A 14949-nucleotide genomic window follows, 5' to 3' on the forward strand; every position below is an offset into this window, starting at 1 on the left:
ATAGATATTTCTTTTTGAGGGGGGATATTTATTTATTTATTTATTTATTATTTAGAAAGCATGAGCAGGGGGAGGGTAGAGGGATAAAATTTCAAGCAGACTCAGATCTGAGTGCAGAATCTGCATGGGGCTTGATCTCACTATGCTGGGATCATGACCTGAACCAAAATCAGGAGTCAAACATTTAACTGACTGAGCCCCTCCAGGTGCCCTTAACCTAGATATTTCAGATTGCTTACTGAACTTACTACATACATTCAACATTCACACATTTCAGGGTGAAAGAATCACATATATGCCCTAGTCCCTGTGAAGAACTGGCTTAGACACCAAAACTTCATCTCAGACCCATCAAATAGTTTATTGTTTTAAAAAAAGTCACAATCACAGTTTGAAGAAACCCAAGCAATAAGTGTAGAAGGGATGTCTGTATTGAACATTCACAAGGCTCCATAGCAGAGACAGGATCCTATTGGGGAGGGTGGTCTATTCCAGAAGCATTACCTGGTGATATTAAAATGATGGTAGAAAATGGAAGCAAACAGACCCAAGAAGGGGCAACAAACAAGGAATAACTAGATATCAGAATCTGGACAGAGAAGGAAGGCATCATTATTCTTAGAATAGCTAACCATCTGGACAATGTAGAAGAATAGTTGTCTTCAGCGAGGTAAATGGTTGGAATATTGCCATGTTTACAAAGCTATTGATGCAGATTTCTTCTTTGATCTTCTCTCTAGGAAACATCATTGCCTGTAATGGGAAACACATAGATACTAAAGAGTTAAGATGATTATTTTAAGACTTGGGAAAAGTCTCTAAATATTCATCTGACCTCTGCCTAGAAAATACAACCTTTCCACATGAATTGCATCCTCTACTCTCCATGTGAGTATGAATGAGCAGACCATGACTTAACCTTCCCTTATAAGTTTTAGCTACTTTTCAGATTGGAGAAGCAAAAAGCAGGACTTGACCTTCAAGGGATTTTCATTTCATGCACCGAATCTGCCCTAAACCCAAATGAGTCAAATTCTGGTAATATTTTGGAGTTGAAGGCCTGCCTCTAGAATTTCAAACCGGGAAGTGCCCACATCTTTTGTAGATCATCTGATTCACTAATCGGATGTGAAACAATGACCTTAGGTAGTGGAGATAATTTCCAAGACTGAGGTTGTGGTGTAAGTTCATATGTATGGGAAAGAATTTGGGACCTAAAAGCTTTGGGATACCAGATGACTCCAATGTCTGATTCTGCCCTAGCAAAGATAAATCAAGAGTCATGACCTTCCTATCACTTTCCTTTAAAGATATCACACATCCTTCTTCCCACTTTGTTTCCTTCCTTTGGGTAATTCCATCCATGTTTTCCTCTGACCACATCAAACCCACCTGCAGTGCCTCACAGAGGCCCTCGGCGTTCGCCAGCATTGGCCTTGCGCATGCCCTTGATGATGAAGATGGTCCCGACAATGATACCCACCAAACCCACAACCAGGCCCAGGGCACACACCACATTCTCAGTTGTCTCTGGGAGAGGGGTTGGTGGTTCAAACTCTGGGGAAAAATAATACAGACCATAGTATGGAAGTAATGACTGTGGTATGGAGTAGCACTTAGAACCAAATGTAGAGTACATAGTCAAAAGAATAGTCATTCATCAATTAAATAAGAGGAAGACAGAATGATGCCTTAAGGGAACACTGATTAAAAAGCAGGAGATCTGAATAATGGGAGAAGACAAGGAATAGAAATTATAGCAATTGTTATGGACAAGTTAGGGGACTCTGGGTCCTAAAGCATCAGACCCATGCGTCACAGGAGGAAATCATAAAAGAAAGGAGAACGAAGAACGGTCCATACCCCAGTGCTTGAGAAGAGGCTCCTCCAAACCCCAGTGCTCCACCTTGCAGTCATAGACATCGTTGGCTGAGGGCAGGAAGGGGAGATAGTGGAACTTGCGGAAAAGGTGGTCTTCCCTGGGCAGGAAGACTGTCTCGGACACTCCTGTGGTGACAGGGTTTCCATTTCGGAGCCACGTGACATTGATCACTGGTGGGGAGAACTTGTCGATGAAGCAGATGAGGGTGTTGGGCTCTCCCAGTTCCACAGGGGTGTTTGAGAGCACAGTCACCTCTGGAGGTACTGGGGACAGAGGACAGCAATTAGCCTTCCCTGCTTAGGCTAGTCCCTCTCCCTCCCACTGAAGCAGAAAAAGCAGTGGAAACTCTGCCCTGAGAATCTGTGCCATCCATGGTCTCAGAGGCCTATCTCTGATGCTCTCTCACATGAACTGGAACCAGTGTTATGGTATAAGAGATAGAAGGTTATTTTAGGTACTGGAGATGATTTCATTCCTGGTTCCCCCGGCATCGATTAGGGGCAATGACTGTGTGAGTGACTGTTGGTGGCAGGGACAAGATGTGAGCCCATCAGGAAAGGAATAAATTCATATAAAGTTCTTGAGTCTGTGACATGACAAGTAGGCACTTGCTTATGGAGAGCCTAGGCCCCTAGGAGGAGAAGTCAGTTATAATAAAGTAACACAAGCAGCTGAAGCATCTATTTCTAAGTTAGGATTCCCTAGTCTAGGAGTGCAGGAGGTACCATTGGTGTTTGGGGTGTGGTTGGAGAGCTTTATCATGATGTCCAGGTTAGCTTTGTCCACAGCTATGTTGGCCAAGGCACCCTGCGCCTCAAAGCTGGCAAAGCGTCCAAATTCTTCCAGCCGCCACACTGTCTCCTTCTTTTCCATATCCACGTGGAAAATCTCATCACCATCGAAGTCAAACATAAACTCGCCTGATTGGTCAGGGGTCAGATAGAACTCAGCCTGGATGATCACATGGTCCTCTGAAAAGGCCAGAAGGAGAGTTAGGATGAAAACCAGGAAGGGAGAGGAAGAAGAACCCAGGATGTGAGACAAGCATGTAGGTGGGGGCAGTAGAAGGGGATGCCCATATGGAGGGGAAGAGTGATGGAGAGCAAGGATAAGCTGGAAGACGAGGCTCAGGTGCAGGATATCCATGTTGAACAGAGCTGGGGGTGCGGCGGGAGAAGTAAAGGGGTGGAACTAGGGTGGACTGAAGGAAATGGGGTCTGAAAAATCCCAGAGTCTTTTGAAGCTGTTGTTAGGTTCGATGTTACTAGCTGAGAAATGCTTTCCTCTTTGGAAATCCAGCAGCAGCTCCTAAAAGAGTATTGCTCACTCACTGTATTTTCCCAGGTATTAAATAGAGTTAAACAAGAATTCTAGGGCATCTCTCAGAGCACTGTAATATTAAGAGGAGGGAAACACTGTTTAAAAGTCTGGGTTTTGAGCTCTGGATCTACTTAAATCTTTAATTCTTATTTAGGTATTTATTTACTTATCTAGTGTTCTTGAATTGATTATTTTATATTCTTATATTGTTTTCCTGTTATATTCTTATATTTCCCATTATATCCTTTTGTGGTTTTGCTTCTAGCTTGGATTTATCTTTAGAATTAAATGAGGGGTACCTGTGTGGCTCAGTCAGTTAAGTGTCCAGCTCTTGATTTCAGCTAAGGTCATAATCTCAGGATACTGAGTTCAAGCCCCAAGTTAGTCTCCACCCTGAGTGTGTAGCCTGCCCGATTCCCTCTCTCCTTCTTTCCTTGCCCCTCCCCACCCAGCTTGTGCATTCATGCTGTCTCTTAAAAAGAATTAAATGAGATGAGGTAAGTAATTTCTTAGGATATCACCAGGCTTATAATCAGCATTTTATGTTAAAAACTGCTTTGCATTTAAGGAACAAAGCCATCTCTAGCTTCCCCTTCCAGCCCAAGGGAAGAGCCTCTATTTTTTCAGGTATGCGTTCCCATTTGTGGCTCTTTCTAGGCAACAGAAACCTACAATTGCTGTCATGGGTTTTGGAGCTGGATTATTGCATTACCTATTTTCAGTGTACCTGACAACTTTGTGGGGTTCAGTCTGGTCTAGGTAAAGATATTTTTTTCACAATATATCTTCACAGCAGTAAACAGTTGCTCTGAAGATAGCAGAGAATAATAATAGAATCTCCATCCTTACTCACAGTTCTACCTTTTTGAGAAAATCACTAAGTAGCCGTGACCACAGATCATAGATTCACTGAAGTGGTGAAGGAGATATTCTCCCAAGAGGAAGTAAATTAAATGCAATTGGTATCAGCATACCTGCCCTTGCTCTCTGTTGGGTAGAATGTTGCTTTTGGTAATTTCCCTTTCTGGTGATCTTCAATACAATGTCTGTGCTTAAAATATGTTGACAGGATTCACTTGCCAAAAAATAACTACCATACATTTGGCTAAGAACTAGTTGCAAGGGCTTCTCAAATTTTTTCTCATTGAATTCCCACAAAATGATGTGAGATTTCAAAATTTACTAATTTTCCAGAAAAAGAAATTAAAGCACAGAGAATAGCTTGCCTCTCAGAAAACATTTCTACTTTAAGTCAACTTACCTCAAAGTCGATGGTATTAATCAATACCATTTCCCCTCTTAACTAAATGTGACTGACTTCAATTTATGAAAAGAGCAGAAATCCTCCAAACTACATTTTAAAAAATACTTTCAGATTTAGACTACATGATGCCTGCCACAATTTTCCTTCACTCCAAAGACTCTTGCAAGTATTTATAGCCTATTTCTCCAATGCTCTCATAGCTTATATCCCAAGTTTTGCTATGCTCAGGACTTACCTTTGATAGCCTGTGATTCTTGAGGACCCATCAGTAAAGTCATGATGAAAAATCCTAGCACTGGGACTCCATTTATGGCCATTTTCTTCTTTGGAGATTTGTTGGGGCTCAGAAGAGCTTAAGAGTAGGGTAGAACTGACAAGAATAAAAGAAAAGAGAATATAGGGTATGGTAGGGTCATTGATTAAAATTCAAATAGGTTGAGCTGAAACCAATCAGAAAAAGTTTTGAGATGACACATCTGTTGCTAAGGGAAGAGCTCTTGTAAAGGGTCAGTAAAGGAAACACTTCATTCCTTAGATAAACAAGTAAAGCTCTTAATCAATCAATCAATCAATCAAAACAAAAATAAATCACACACAACTAAACAGAAACAGCAAAAAATCAAGTTTTTGAAAATAAAATTCACCCACAGACTGTTGGATTCCAATCCAGGTTCTAGAAAGGGATGTACTTCAAGCACATTAGTGCTTATTATTTATTCTCACATTAGTGAGAATAAAATCAATAGAAACACCCTACATGACAGTTAGTGACCAATTATGCCCCTGTATTATGACAACTGAGGAGTTTATTTAAGGGACAACAAATCATCTAAAGAAAAGTTAAATTGTCATGCTATGGAGAATGTCTTATTCTTGGCAGCAGTGGATGACAGAGTTACACGCCAGAAAATTCTTAACACTCTAAGTTTGTCTTCCAGTGTCCTAGACTCCCAGATGGCTAACTTAGCCCAAGAGCTGGGTATCCCTGGCACTGTGCTATATTGAGAGAACATTATATTGAGAGAACTCTGAATGCCAACACTCCTAAAGCTGGAGAAAGATGGTAGAGATGCTATAGGTAGTGTTTACTGGAAACAGTGGACTACAATCCCTACCATCTTAAATATGACCAAAGATTGGGGGAGACTGCTGGGGACCCTTATTTGAGGACTCAGATTGATGAATAGGGTGGACTAAATTGGGCAGAGCTCACTTTACTGGGAAGGTTAGAGAAAATAACCCGCAGGAGGGCTTTATCATAATTTTTCTCATGTCATAACATTATGAAAGCTCTCATGTCATAAATTATTGAAGTTTCAATCCTAAGAATTTATTCTAATGTTCACCATTCAGAAAACTGAAAGTTAAGATACTCTGACCCTCATGTTTCTGAAGGTACAGTGCAGTAGAAAGAAAAATTAAACCATACATAGACAGGGCTGGAATCTGAATACTTCCAATGAAGAAAGACCTGGCAGCGAGTCAGCCCATCAGATGATGAGTTCACTGCTTAATATCAGTCACGACACATATGCTCAGGGTGGATTTTCTGTGCTCTTTTGCTGAGATCTTATCCTGCTCCACAGCTCCCCTCACAAATCATGAGGGAAAAAACTCTACACATTACCGATTATCTGATCACCTCTAAGAGCTTTGAAGATTCTCTGACGAGACTTCTAGATCACTTGGAAGAGACCCACGCAGAACAGTTTTGCCCTAAGATTGTTAAGGAATACACTTCTTAGAGACAAAGTGTGGGGCAGATGAGAGCTCTACAGTAACACTCCCTGCTGAGAGTCTGGTCCTATGATTTAGGCTTGCCCTCTCCTCTTTCATAGGAAAAAACAAGTATAATTTCTCTATGCTTGCCCTTTGCTTGTTACTATACTGCTTGGTTCTTATAAGTGGCTCATTGAATATATGGTAAACTCAGAGACACTTTAGAGAAGAATATTTTACTTGTCATAACAGCATCTTCAACCCAAGGTGTTGCTCAGCAACTTATGATATGGCTTAGTTTTAAAACACTGATTGGTTCTCTTCATGAGATTACCAAATTTGGGAATCTTTAGAAAATACTTTCATTTCCCTTTCCCTGTGACAGTAGAGAAGTTCCTATCCAGACACTGCTCGTGGTCCCCTGTCCCTGTACTCTAGCTTCCTACGTCTGAGGGGATTTCTGAGGGCACCTGAGTGAGGTCTTCTCATTGACATCAAATTTGGGCTAACTTAGCCCAAGAGCTGGGTATCCCTGGCACTGTGCTATATTGAGAGAACATTATATTGAGAGAACTCTGAATGCCAACACTCCTAAAGCTGGAGAAAGATAGTAGAGATGCTATAGGTAGTGTTTACTGGAAACAGTGGACTACAATCCCTACCATCTTAAATATGACCAAAGATTGGGGGAGACTGCTGAGGACCCTTATTTGAGGACTCAGATTGATGAATAGGGTGGACTAAATTGGAAGACAAACTTAGAGTGTTAAGAATTTTCTGGCATGTAACTCTGTCATCCACTGCTGCCAAGAATAAGACATTCTCCATAGTATGACAATTTAACTTTTCTTTAGATGATTTGTTGTCCCTTAAATAAACTCCTCAGTTGTCATAATACAGGGGCATAATTGGTCACTAACTGTCATGTAGGGTGTTTCTATTGATTTTATTCTCACTAATGTGAGAATAAATAATAAGCACTAATGTGCTTGAAGTACATCCCTTTCTAGAACCTGGATTGGAATCCAACAGAATTTGATGTCAAATCAAATTATTAGTCCGAATTTAGTCTAAGAATAGAAGGTCCTATAGACACTCTAAGCAGAATTCTTTACTACAATCTGTCTATATTACAGGGAATTACACCTTTAAAGTGTTAGAAAGCTGGAGGAGCACTGGTCAGTGCAGAACCCTAACTCCAAGAGGTCAGGAGTCTGTAGGAAGGCACTACCGACATCACAGCTCCTCTAGAGCCCCAGGGAAAGGACTGTGTTGGCAACACAAGGCTGCTGCCAAGAGTCCTTTCTGTGACACCCTTGTGTCCACTGCATGAGATGGCTTCAGCCTACCTGCCACCTCCCAAATCTCATAATACTTTCACTGGTAGTGTGTAGGCCACGTCCCGATCCTGAGCAAGAGAATCTGGGGAATGTAATACTCTTAGACTCTATTCCCTGTGGTGTAGACAAGACATAAAAGCTAATGGGAATTTTTGAAATTATTAAATGCAAATATGGATACCTCACTCTTGCTCCTCCCACAGTACCAAACCTAGAACCAGAGGGGTATTTATGGGTGATAGGTTAAGCCTTGGAAATGAGATAGCTTTCACATGGAACCTAAAGCCACAAGTGTGCATGCACACACGTGTGTGTGTTGCAGCAGGGGGAAGTTGGTAATTTGGAATCTACATTTCAGAATATTTTCTGGTTAGCCGACCACAGGTTCCATTGTTATGATTTGAGCAAATACAGTCAGGCTGTTTTATAACTCCCCAAGTTTTTGTCTGTTCTAAAAGGCACAAGCTGAATTCAGTAACTGAGAGATTGTGAAGGAATAGATTAGGTTGGAAAATCACCACAGAAGCCCAAGAGCCATTGCTTCCAATAGCTGCCCCCATCTGGCCAATTAATGATTTGACTCATTCACTCAGTACCAGTTCCTGTATTTTACACATACTGGAAACTTGTTTTCAGGGTCACTTCTAACTCCACATATCATCTTTGGGGCTCCAAATCCAGCACAAATACAGGACATTCCATTTGCAATACAAATGCTGTTTTGCAATGCAAAGTTTTCATCTTCTGAAGATGTGCCTGCTTCACCTGCGAATCCTCTTTTCAGCTATTCTTCCAGAAATAGGGAGACAGAGTCAAGACACGTAAGACAGAGTCAAGAAATGGCAATAGAGTATAATAGAGTATAATATAATATATATTATATATAATAGAGTATAATATGATACAATAGAGCATAATATAGTAATATTATATTCTATTGTGTGAGGTCTAAAGTGCAGAATCTCATCTAGGTCTGAATGATTTTATAGGACACAGATGATGTGGTTGTATGCAGACACCTATATTGTATGCATGTGTTTGGGGGTGAGGAGAGCTGGAAAAGTCTGCATTTTTGACCAATCACATTTATATAATTTTTGTTTAACAACTAATTCTTGAAGATATTTTATGGATGAGTTTGGTCAGCAATCATAGCCAAGGAGTTAGATTCTAAACATGCAAAACACTCAGAATTTAAGAAGACAGAGAGTGTGAAGGTAAGAAGTTAAGAAATATGAAGAATGAGGGGCTCTTGGGTGGCTCAGTGGGTTAAGCCTCTGCCTTCAGCTCAGGTCATGATCCCAGGGTCCTGGGATAATGCCCCCATCGGGCTCCCTGCCAGCAGGGAGCCTGCTTCTCCCTCTGCCTGCTGCCCCCGTGCTTGTTCGTATAAGAGTGGGTTAGTATAAGGATGGCCATCCTGAAGGCCAGGAAGCCATTTTACTGAGTGTCCCTAACCAGCCCACACACGCAGGTAACTTTCCTCAGTGCCTCGAGGCCAAAGGTCGCCCTCCCCACCACGAAACTGTGGGAGGCTGAGGCAGAAGGAAATGTAGTTAAGGTGAAAGTTCTTCTAAACCTAAATCTCACTTAACCGCCAGGGTGATGCAGGGGTGGCAAAAGGTTAAACAAAGTTAACCTGTCAAAGTGGGGCACAAGATATGTATGTAGCTATGAAGAAGTGCCTTGAAAATGCTATATAAACCCTTGGCTTTGAGTGCTTGGGGTCCTTGTTGAAACCCGCTGCGCAGGGCGGTTAATTGGACCCCAGCTAGCTGGAAATAAACCTCGCTGTGTGACTTGCATTATTGAGAGTGTTCTCTGTCTAATTGAGGGGTGGTTGACTACGCACCCTAACAGTGCGCAATCTCTCTTTGTCAAATAAATAAAATCTTAAAAAAAAAAAAAAAAAAGGAAGTATGAAGAATGAATCATTAGGCCCCTGACCTACTGGTTTAGGGGAAAGTGGTAGAAAATGACAAAAAACAAACAAGCTAAACCAAAACAAACAAACAACAACGACAAAACAACTAGTTAAAGCTTCAAGTCTACGTGTTGTGAATGAACGAAGAAAAATTTTTACACAAAAACAGAAGTCATAAGAAGGAGGTGGCCCTTGTTAGCCCTGGATGGGGCATGGGTTCAGCACAGAGCGTGAGGGGAAATGTTAGTGAACACAATAGGATGGGGGATAGCACGAGTGGGTAAATGGCATCTCAAGAACAGATCATTTTAAGAGTTAGGATTAATACATGAAAAGTGGTTACTGCTGAAGAAGGTGTTAGAAAAACTTAGAGTAATGATAGAGAATAACTTATATTTTAGATTTCTGAGGGTTTTTCTTAACTTTGAAATTTTTAAAGAAAAAAGAAAGGACAGAAATAGGCTAGAGGATTGTTCATAATTTTATTAGAATTCTTCTTTTTGGTGCACTCTTCCTCACCAATTGAAAATATTACTAATAATAGCTATATTAAATCTTACTATTTTATTTGCTAGATAATAATTATATTTCTAATTTATTCTGAGAAACCCGAGTTTTAAAGAAATCTAGTCTTTTGTTCAAGGTCCCACGTAGGAAGTAGGCACAGTGCTATTGCACCCTGGGTTTGGATGGATCCAAAGTACACATTCTTCAGTGATACATCTCCTAAAAAAGGATTAATTAAAGATAAAAATTAAATGTGCAAAAAATAAATTGAGTCTCTAATTGTGTAACAAGTAACGTGTGGCACCAAGAACAAGTCTATTCAAAACACTGAAACCACTTCAACCCCCAACACAGTCTTGTTGTGGGGGTTCTTTTCTCTTGTACACTGTACTTACAGGTGAATATTTCAAAGGTTCTCAGGAAACATCTTTCCGTGGTTTTTCTAAGCCACCTTAAAAGTGGCACCAGGCTTCTCTCTTGTGGCCAATGGCATATATTTCTTCATATAAGCATTTAGTATTCAGGCAGCTTATGAAAGGTCAACGATAATAATTCTGGATTCTTTAACTTTTATTCCTCATGTACATATTCAAAAATACCCAGGTGTGTTGACCTAATTAAATGCAACTTAATTGCTTAAATGAAACTTTAAAAATTTAAAGTCTGTTTATACTAATTGTCACCACGCTTTTAAAAAAATTCATCTTTTATTTATTTATTTTATTTATATACTTATTTTAATCTATTTTTAAAATTAGCATATATTATTTGTTTCAGGTGTACAGGTCTGTGATTCATCAGTCTTACACAATTCACAGCACTCACCATAGCACATACCCTCCCCAATGTCCAGCTCCCAGCCACCCCCTCCCTCCAAAACCCCTCCCCTCCAGCAACCCTCTGTTTCCTGAGATTAAGAGTCTCTTGTGGTTTCTCTCCCTCTCTGGTTTTGTCTTGTTTCCTTTTTCCCCTCCCTTCCTCTATGAGTCTCTGTCTTGTTTTTTGTTTTTTGAAAAGCACGCAAACAATATGGAATATGCTGCTTTCAAATAATTTGAAGAATGAAACAATGTCTAAAAAAGAAAAAAAATCAACTGTAAATAACTTTGATTCTTCTGGGTAAATGCTCAACACTCTTTCTACTTCTCCACGGCAATTTTTACCTTCAGCTAATTTTCTAGCTATTTTCTGGAAATCTGATGAAGGATCAGTGTCAGCTGGATTTATAGACAAAATTGCTTGTGGTAAAAAGGGCCTTTGCTTGGTAAATTGTATCTTGTCTTGGAACACTTGCTGAACTGCAACGAATGTTGTAGTGGGCGTGCCCCTGCAGGGGGATGGAAAGGTACGCCCGTGGAGGTGCTATCAGAGGGACTGGTTCCAAGGGAAATAGGGTGCTAAGCCAGGGCAGAATCCACTCCCATAGGTGTAAATTCTAAACTGTCACTTGTGGATGGATGGGCAGAGACCAGCACCTGGACTGCATTTTGGACTTTCTCAAGAATATCTCCTACCCAAGAGAAACATCTGCTGCTCCCCCCTTGGCATGCTTTGATTCCTGCCTGTCATCCTACTAAGTGAATCTGAGGGCCAAGTATGGCCTAGGGTTATCATGTGATCTGAATATTCAGTGTAAGAAGATCCCCTGGGTCTTGATATATGAGAGTTTTGAGTTTATTTCTTTTATTTTTGTCCATATATGTGTGTGTGTGACACTGATTCTTTATGAGATTTCCAGAAAATAGCTAGAAAATTAACCTCAGGTTAAATTTGTCATGGAGAAGTAGAAGGAGTGTTGAGCATTTACCCAGAAGAATCAAAGTGATTTACAGTTATTTTTTTCTTTTTCAGACATTGTTTCATTCTTCAAATTATTTGAAAGCAGCATATTCCATATTGTTTGTGTGCTTTTCAGAATAAAAAGACAGAGACTCGTATTTTCATGATATCCATGAAAATGTATATATATAACATACAAATGATGTTATCTTATAAATATAGTTTCCTATGATATTTTGAAATATGCATATTTTCATAACTTTGACATAATCTCACATCTGCTGTTTTAGATTAGCTTTCTTTTTGTTAATAAACAATTTACATTAAATAAACATAACATACTTATCTAGGGATAAGTGTGTAGAATTTTAACGTATGTTTTAAAAGATGTCAAAATGAAATCTTGCCATTTGCAATGATGTGGATGGAACTAGAGAGTATTATGCTAAGTGAAGTAAGTCAATCAGAGAAAGCAATGACCTCACTGATGTGTGGAAGTTAAGGAACCAGGGGAAGGATCACAGAGGAAGAGAGGCAAAAATAAAGCAAGAGGAAACCAGAGAGGGAGACAAACTGTAAGAGACTCTTAACCATAGGAAACAAACTGAGGGTTGCTGGATGGGTAGGGGTGGGAGGATGGAGTAACTGGGTGATGAACATTAAGGAAGGCATGTGATGTAATGAGCACTGGGTATTATGTAAGACTGGTAAATCACAGACCTGTACCTCTGAAACCAATATTACATTAAATGTTAATTAATTGAATTAATATAGTTTAAAAAAAGCAACTCCCCTTCCCCCCCAAAAAAGAAAGAAATCTTACAGAATAGCAAAGGAAAGAGAGCTTCTATCTAGCTGGGTGATCAAAATAAGTTTTATGGAAATGACTGGGGGCCACCTGAGTGGCTCAGTGGGTTAAAGCCTCTGCCGTCAGCTCAAGTCATGATCTCAGGGTCTTGGGATCAAGCCCCACATCAGTCTCTGCCTGCCCCTCTGCCTACTTGTGATCTCTGTCAAATGAATAAATAAATTCTTAAAAAAAAAAAGAAATGACTGGGAGTAAAACTATGGATCTACTCTTCTTTTCTGTGGCCATTTTAATAGTAGGATGCCGCTTCTTTATCACTAGTTTCTCTGTTAGCATTGCAAGTCACTGCGCTATTTTTCTGAAAATGGTAGCTGCTTGCTGGATGTCTTTTGCTTTTGTGAAGTGCGTTATCTCATGGAGGTTGGACTGTTTCTAATATTACCTTTTTTCTTCCCCAGGTTGGTGCTTAGTTCATTCCAGCCCTAAAAAGTTTATTTAGGTCTGTTCTAAACTGTCTTGCATTGTGATGTTCAACAACTCAGCTCATCTAGTCTGTGTGTGATACATCAGCCTGGCACTCTAGAGAGTTTGGGGGAATTTTTTTTTAGCATATTTATTTATCCCTTGGTATGTGGTACTGTGTTTATGCCTCATGTTGATGGGTTGTGTACCATTTTTTAATGGGAAAAGTATGACTTTACCAACATTTTATGAACAACTAAATTTACTTATGGTTGGAGAAAAAATGAAAGATGTCAAAATTTTATGGTGAGAGATTTCTGGTATTAGGACAAGACAGAGTAGATACATTTCTACCTATTCTTTTTATTAAGTACAGCTAAAGACAAGCAAAAGGAGACTCCAAAAGGTAGAGAGAAGGAGGCAGATTAACTGTAGTCCTTGGGACTGAGGAATGACATATGGTGAGTTCCTTGGTTTTGCTTGCACTTGAGTTCTTTGTGGGGGCCTCCTTCCGGGTGAGCAGTGTGGATACTGAATGGGGACGAGGCATATCTCCTCTGGAGCAAGAGCCCCTTTACTTCTTTCTCTAAGGATCCCTAGGGGCCTGGCCAACCTCTGCTGAGAGCAGCTGCTAAATTCCAAGGTTCTTATATAAAGTTCACTTTCTAATGTGGCTGGCCTGCCCTAGGTGCTTATTTTTCTCTCTGAGATCCACACAGTTCCACTAGTGGGTCCTGGAACTATAATTTCAATCTTCTACAAATATTCCAATGAATTTGGTTTAATTAACCGGACTTTTAACCTAAATAGTGAGGCAAACCCAGTGGCCTTAGCTTCATGGCTGGCACTGGACCATCGTCTGGGTCAATAAGTCTGCATAACCATGATCTCCAAAAAATTTGGTAGGGGTTTGTGTCCTTGGATTCTTTATTACAATAGGGTCATACTGCACAATCCACCCTGGATAGGATAGCTAGGATGTTGAAGATGGCAGATGATCAGACAGTAAAGGACACATTCATCTGACGAGCAGATATGAATGATATTTCTGATGTCATAGGAGTAGGAGTTTGCAAGGAATTGGTATAATTTCATATTATGTATGAAAATAGGCACCATTATAAGAATTTTTTGAAAATCATTAAATATAAGAATTGTTTTATTTTATTCCCCATTCCCTTTCTTTCTCCTTTTGATTCCTTTTACTTTTCCTCCCTTCCTCATTTCCCCTTCCCTTCCCCCTTCCCTCTCCCCTTTCTTTCTTCCTTTCTTCCCTCCCTCACCCCTTCCTCCCTCTCTTCTCCCTCTTTCCCTTCCTTCCTTCCTTCCCTTCTCTCTACTTTTCTTCTTTCTTTTACTCTACACACTCTTTTCTGTAATTGCTTCATTTGTTTAATTAAAGGTCTTGTTTAGATGACCATTTCAGAAGGCAGGGGAAATGTACGTGATGCTTAGAAACTAGTCAGAGAACACAGTACTGAAAGAGCTGCAATCACCCATCGATTCAGTGTGGAAAGAAATGGGAAGCATCCAGCCTAAATCCAGAACAACTTGCTATAAAAAGTAAATATTCCCCCAGAGACCGGTGATCTCTTTATTCCATAACCTGCTTTCCCTAAAAATCTCCATCTCTTTAATTCATTACCTACAAATAAATAGCAGGTGGAAAACATTGTGTATGACATAATTCACACAGGATGAATTTTTGTTAATGATAATTAAAACTCAACCACACAAATTTGTTTGTCAACATGGAATGGAAATTTTTCTACAGACAAGGAAAGTTTATACAGCTCACTTCCTAGGCAGGGCTCAAATCTACCTGATGACTCTTGTCATGGATTCATGCATGGCAGCCTGGGGATGGCACCAACCATGGGCACAGACCACCATCTGTGTCACATTTGGGGATCCCCACAGAATCTTCTTTCCTACCCCATCTTT

At 40.1% G+C, this 14949-nt stretch overlaps 1 protein-coding gene across 1 annotated transcript; it reads right to left on the minus strand.

Annotated features, from left to right (window-relative positions):
* Positions 1-336: 336 nt before the first annotated feature.
* Positions 337-4863, minus strand: LOC131834286 (HLA class II histocompatibility antigen, DR alpha chain). Its single transcript, XM_059178735.1, has 5 exons — positions 4702-4863; positions 2608-2853; positions 1864-2145; positions 1393-1557; positions 337-753 (listed from the first exon to the last, which is right to left on the minus strand). Exons 1-4 carry the CDS (start codon positions 4781-4783, stop codon positions 1403-1405), a joined length of 765 nt encoding a protein of 254 aa, XP_059034718.1. The 5' UTR covers positions 4784-4863; the 3' UTR covers positions 337-753; positions 1393-1402.
* Positions 4864-14949: the final 10086 nt, after the last annotated feature.

Source organism: Mustela lutreola, chromosome 6 (genome assembly GCF_030435805.1).
Source record: "Mustela lutreola isolate mMusLut2 chromosome 6, mMusLut2.pri, whole genome shotgun sequence".
Classification (NCBI taxonomy): domain Eukaryota; kingdom Metazoa; phylum Chordata; class Mammalia; order Carnivora; family Mustelidae; genus Mustela; species Mustela lutreola.

Coding starts and splice junctions, on each gene's coding strand:
- LOC131834286 (XM_059178735.1), bottom strand. CDS start 4,783: ATGGCCATAAATGGAGTCCCAGTGCTAGGATTTTTCATCATGACTTTA. Junction 2,146..2,607: donor CCACACCCCAAACACCAATG/GTACCTCCTGCA, acceptor CTCTGTCCCCAG/TACCTCCAGAGGTGACTGTG. Junction 1,558..1,863: donor GCCTCTTCTCAAGCACTGGG/GTATGGACCGTT, acceptor ATTTTTCCCCAG/AGTTTGAACCACCAACCCCT.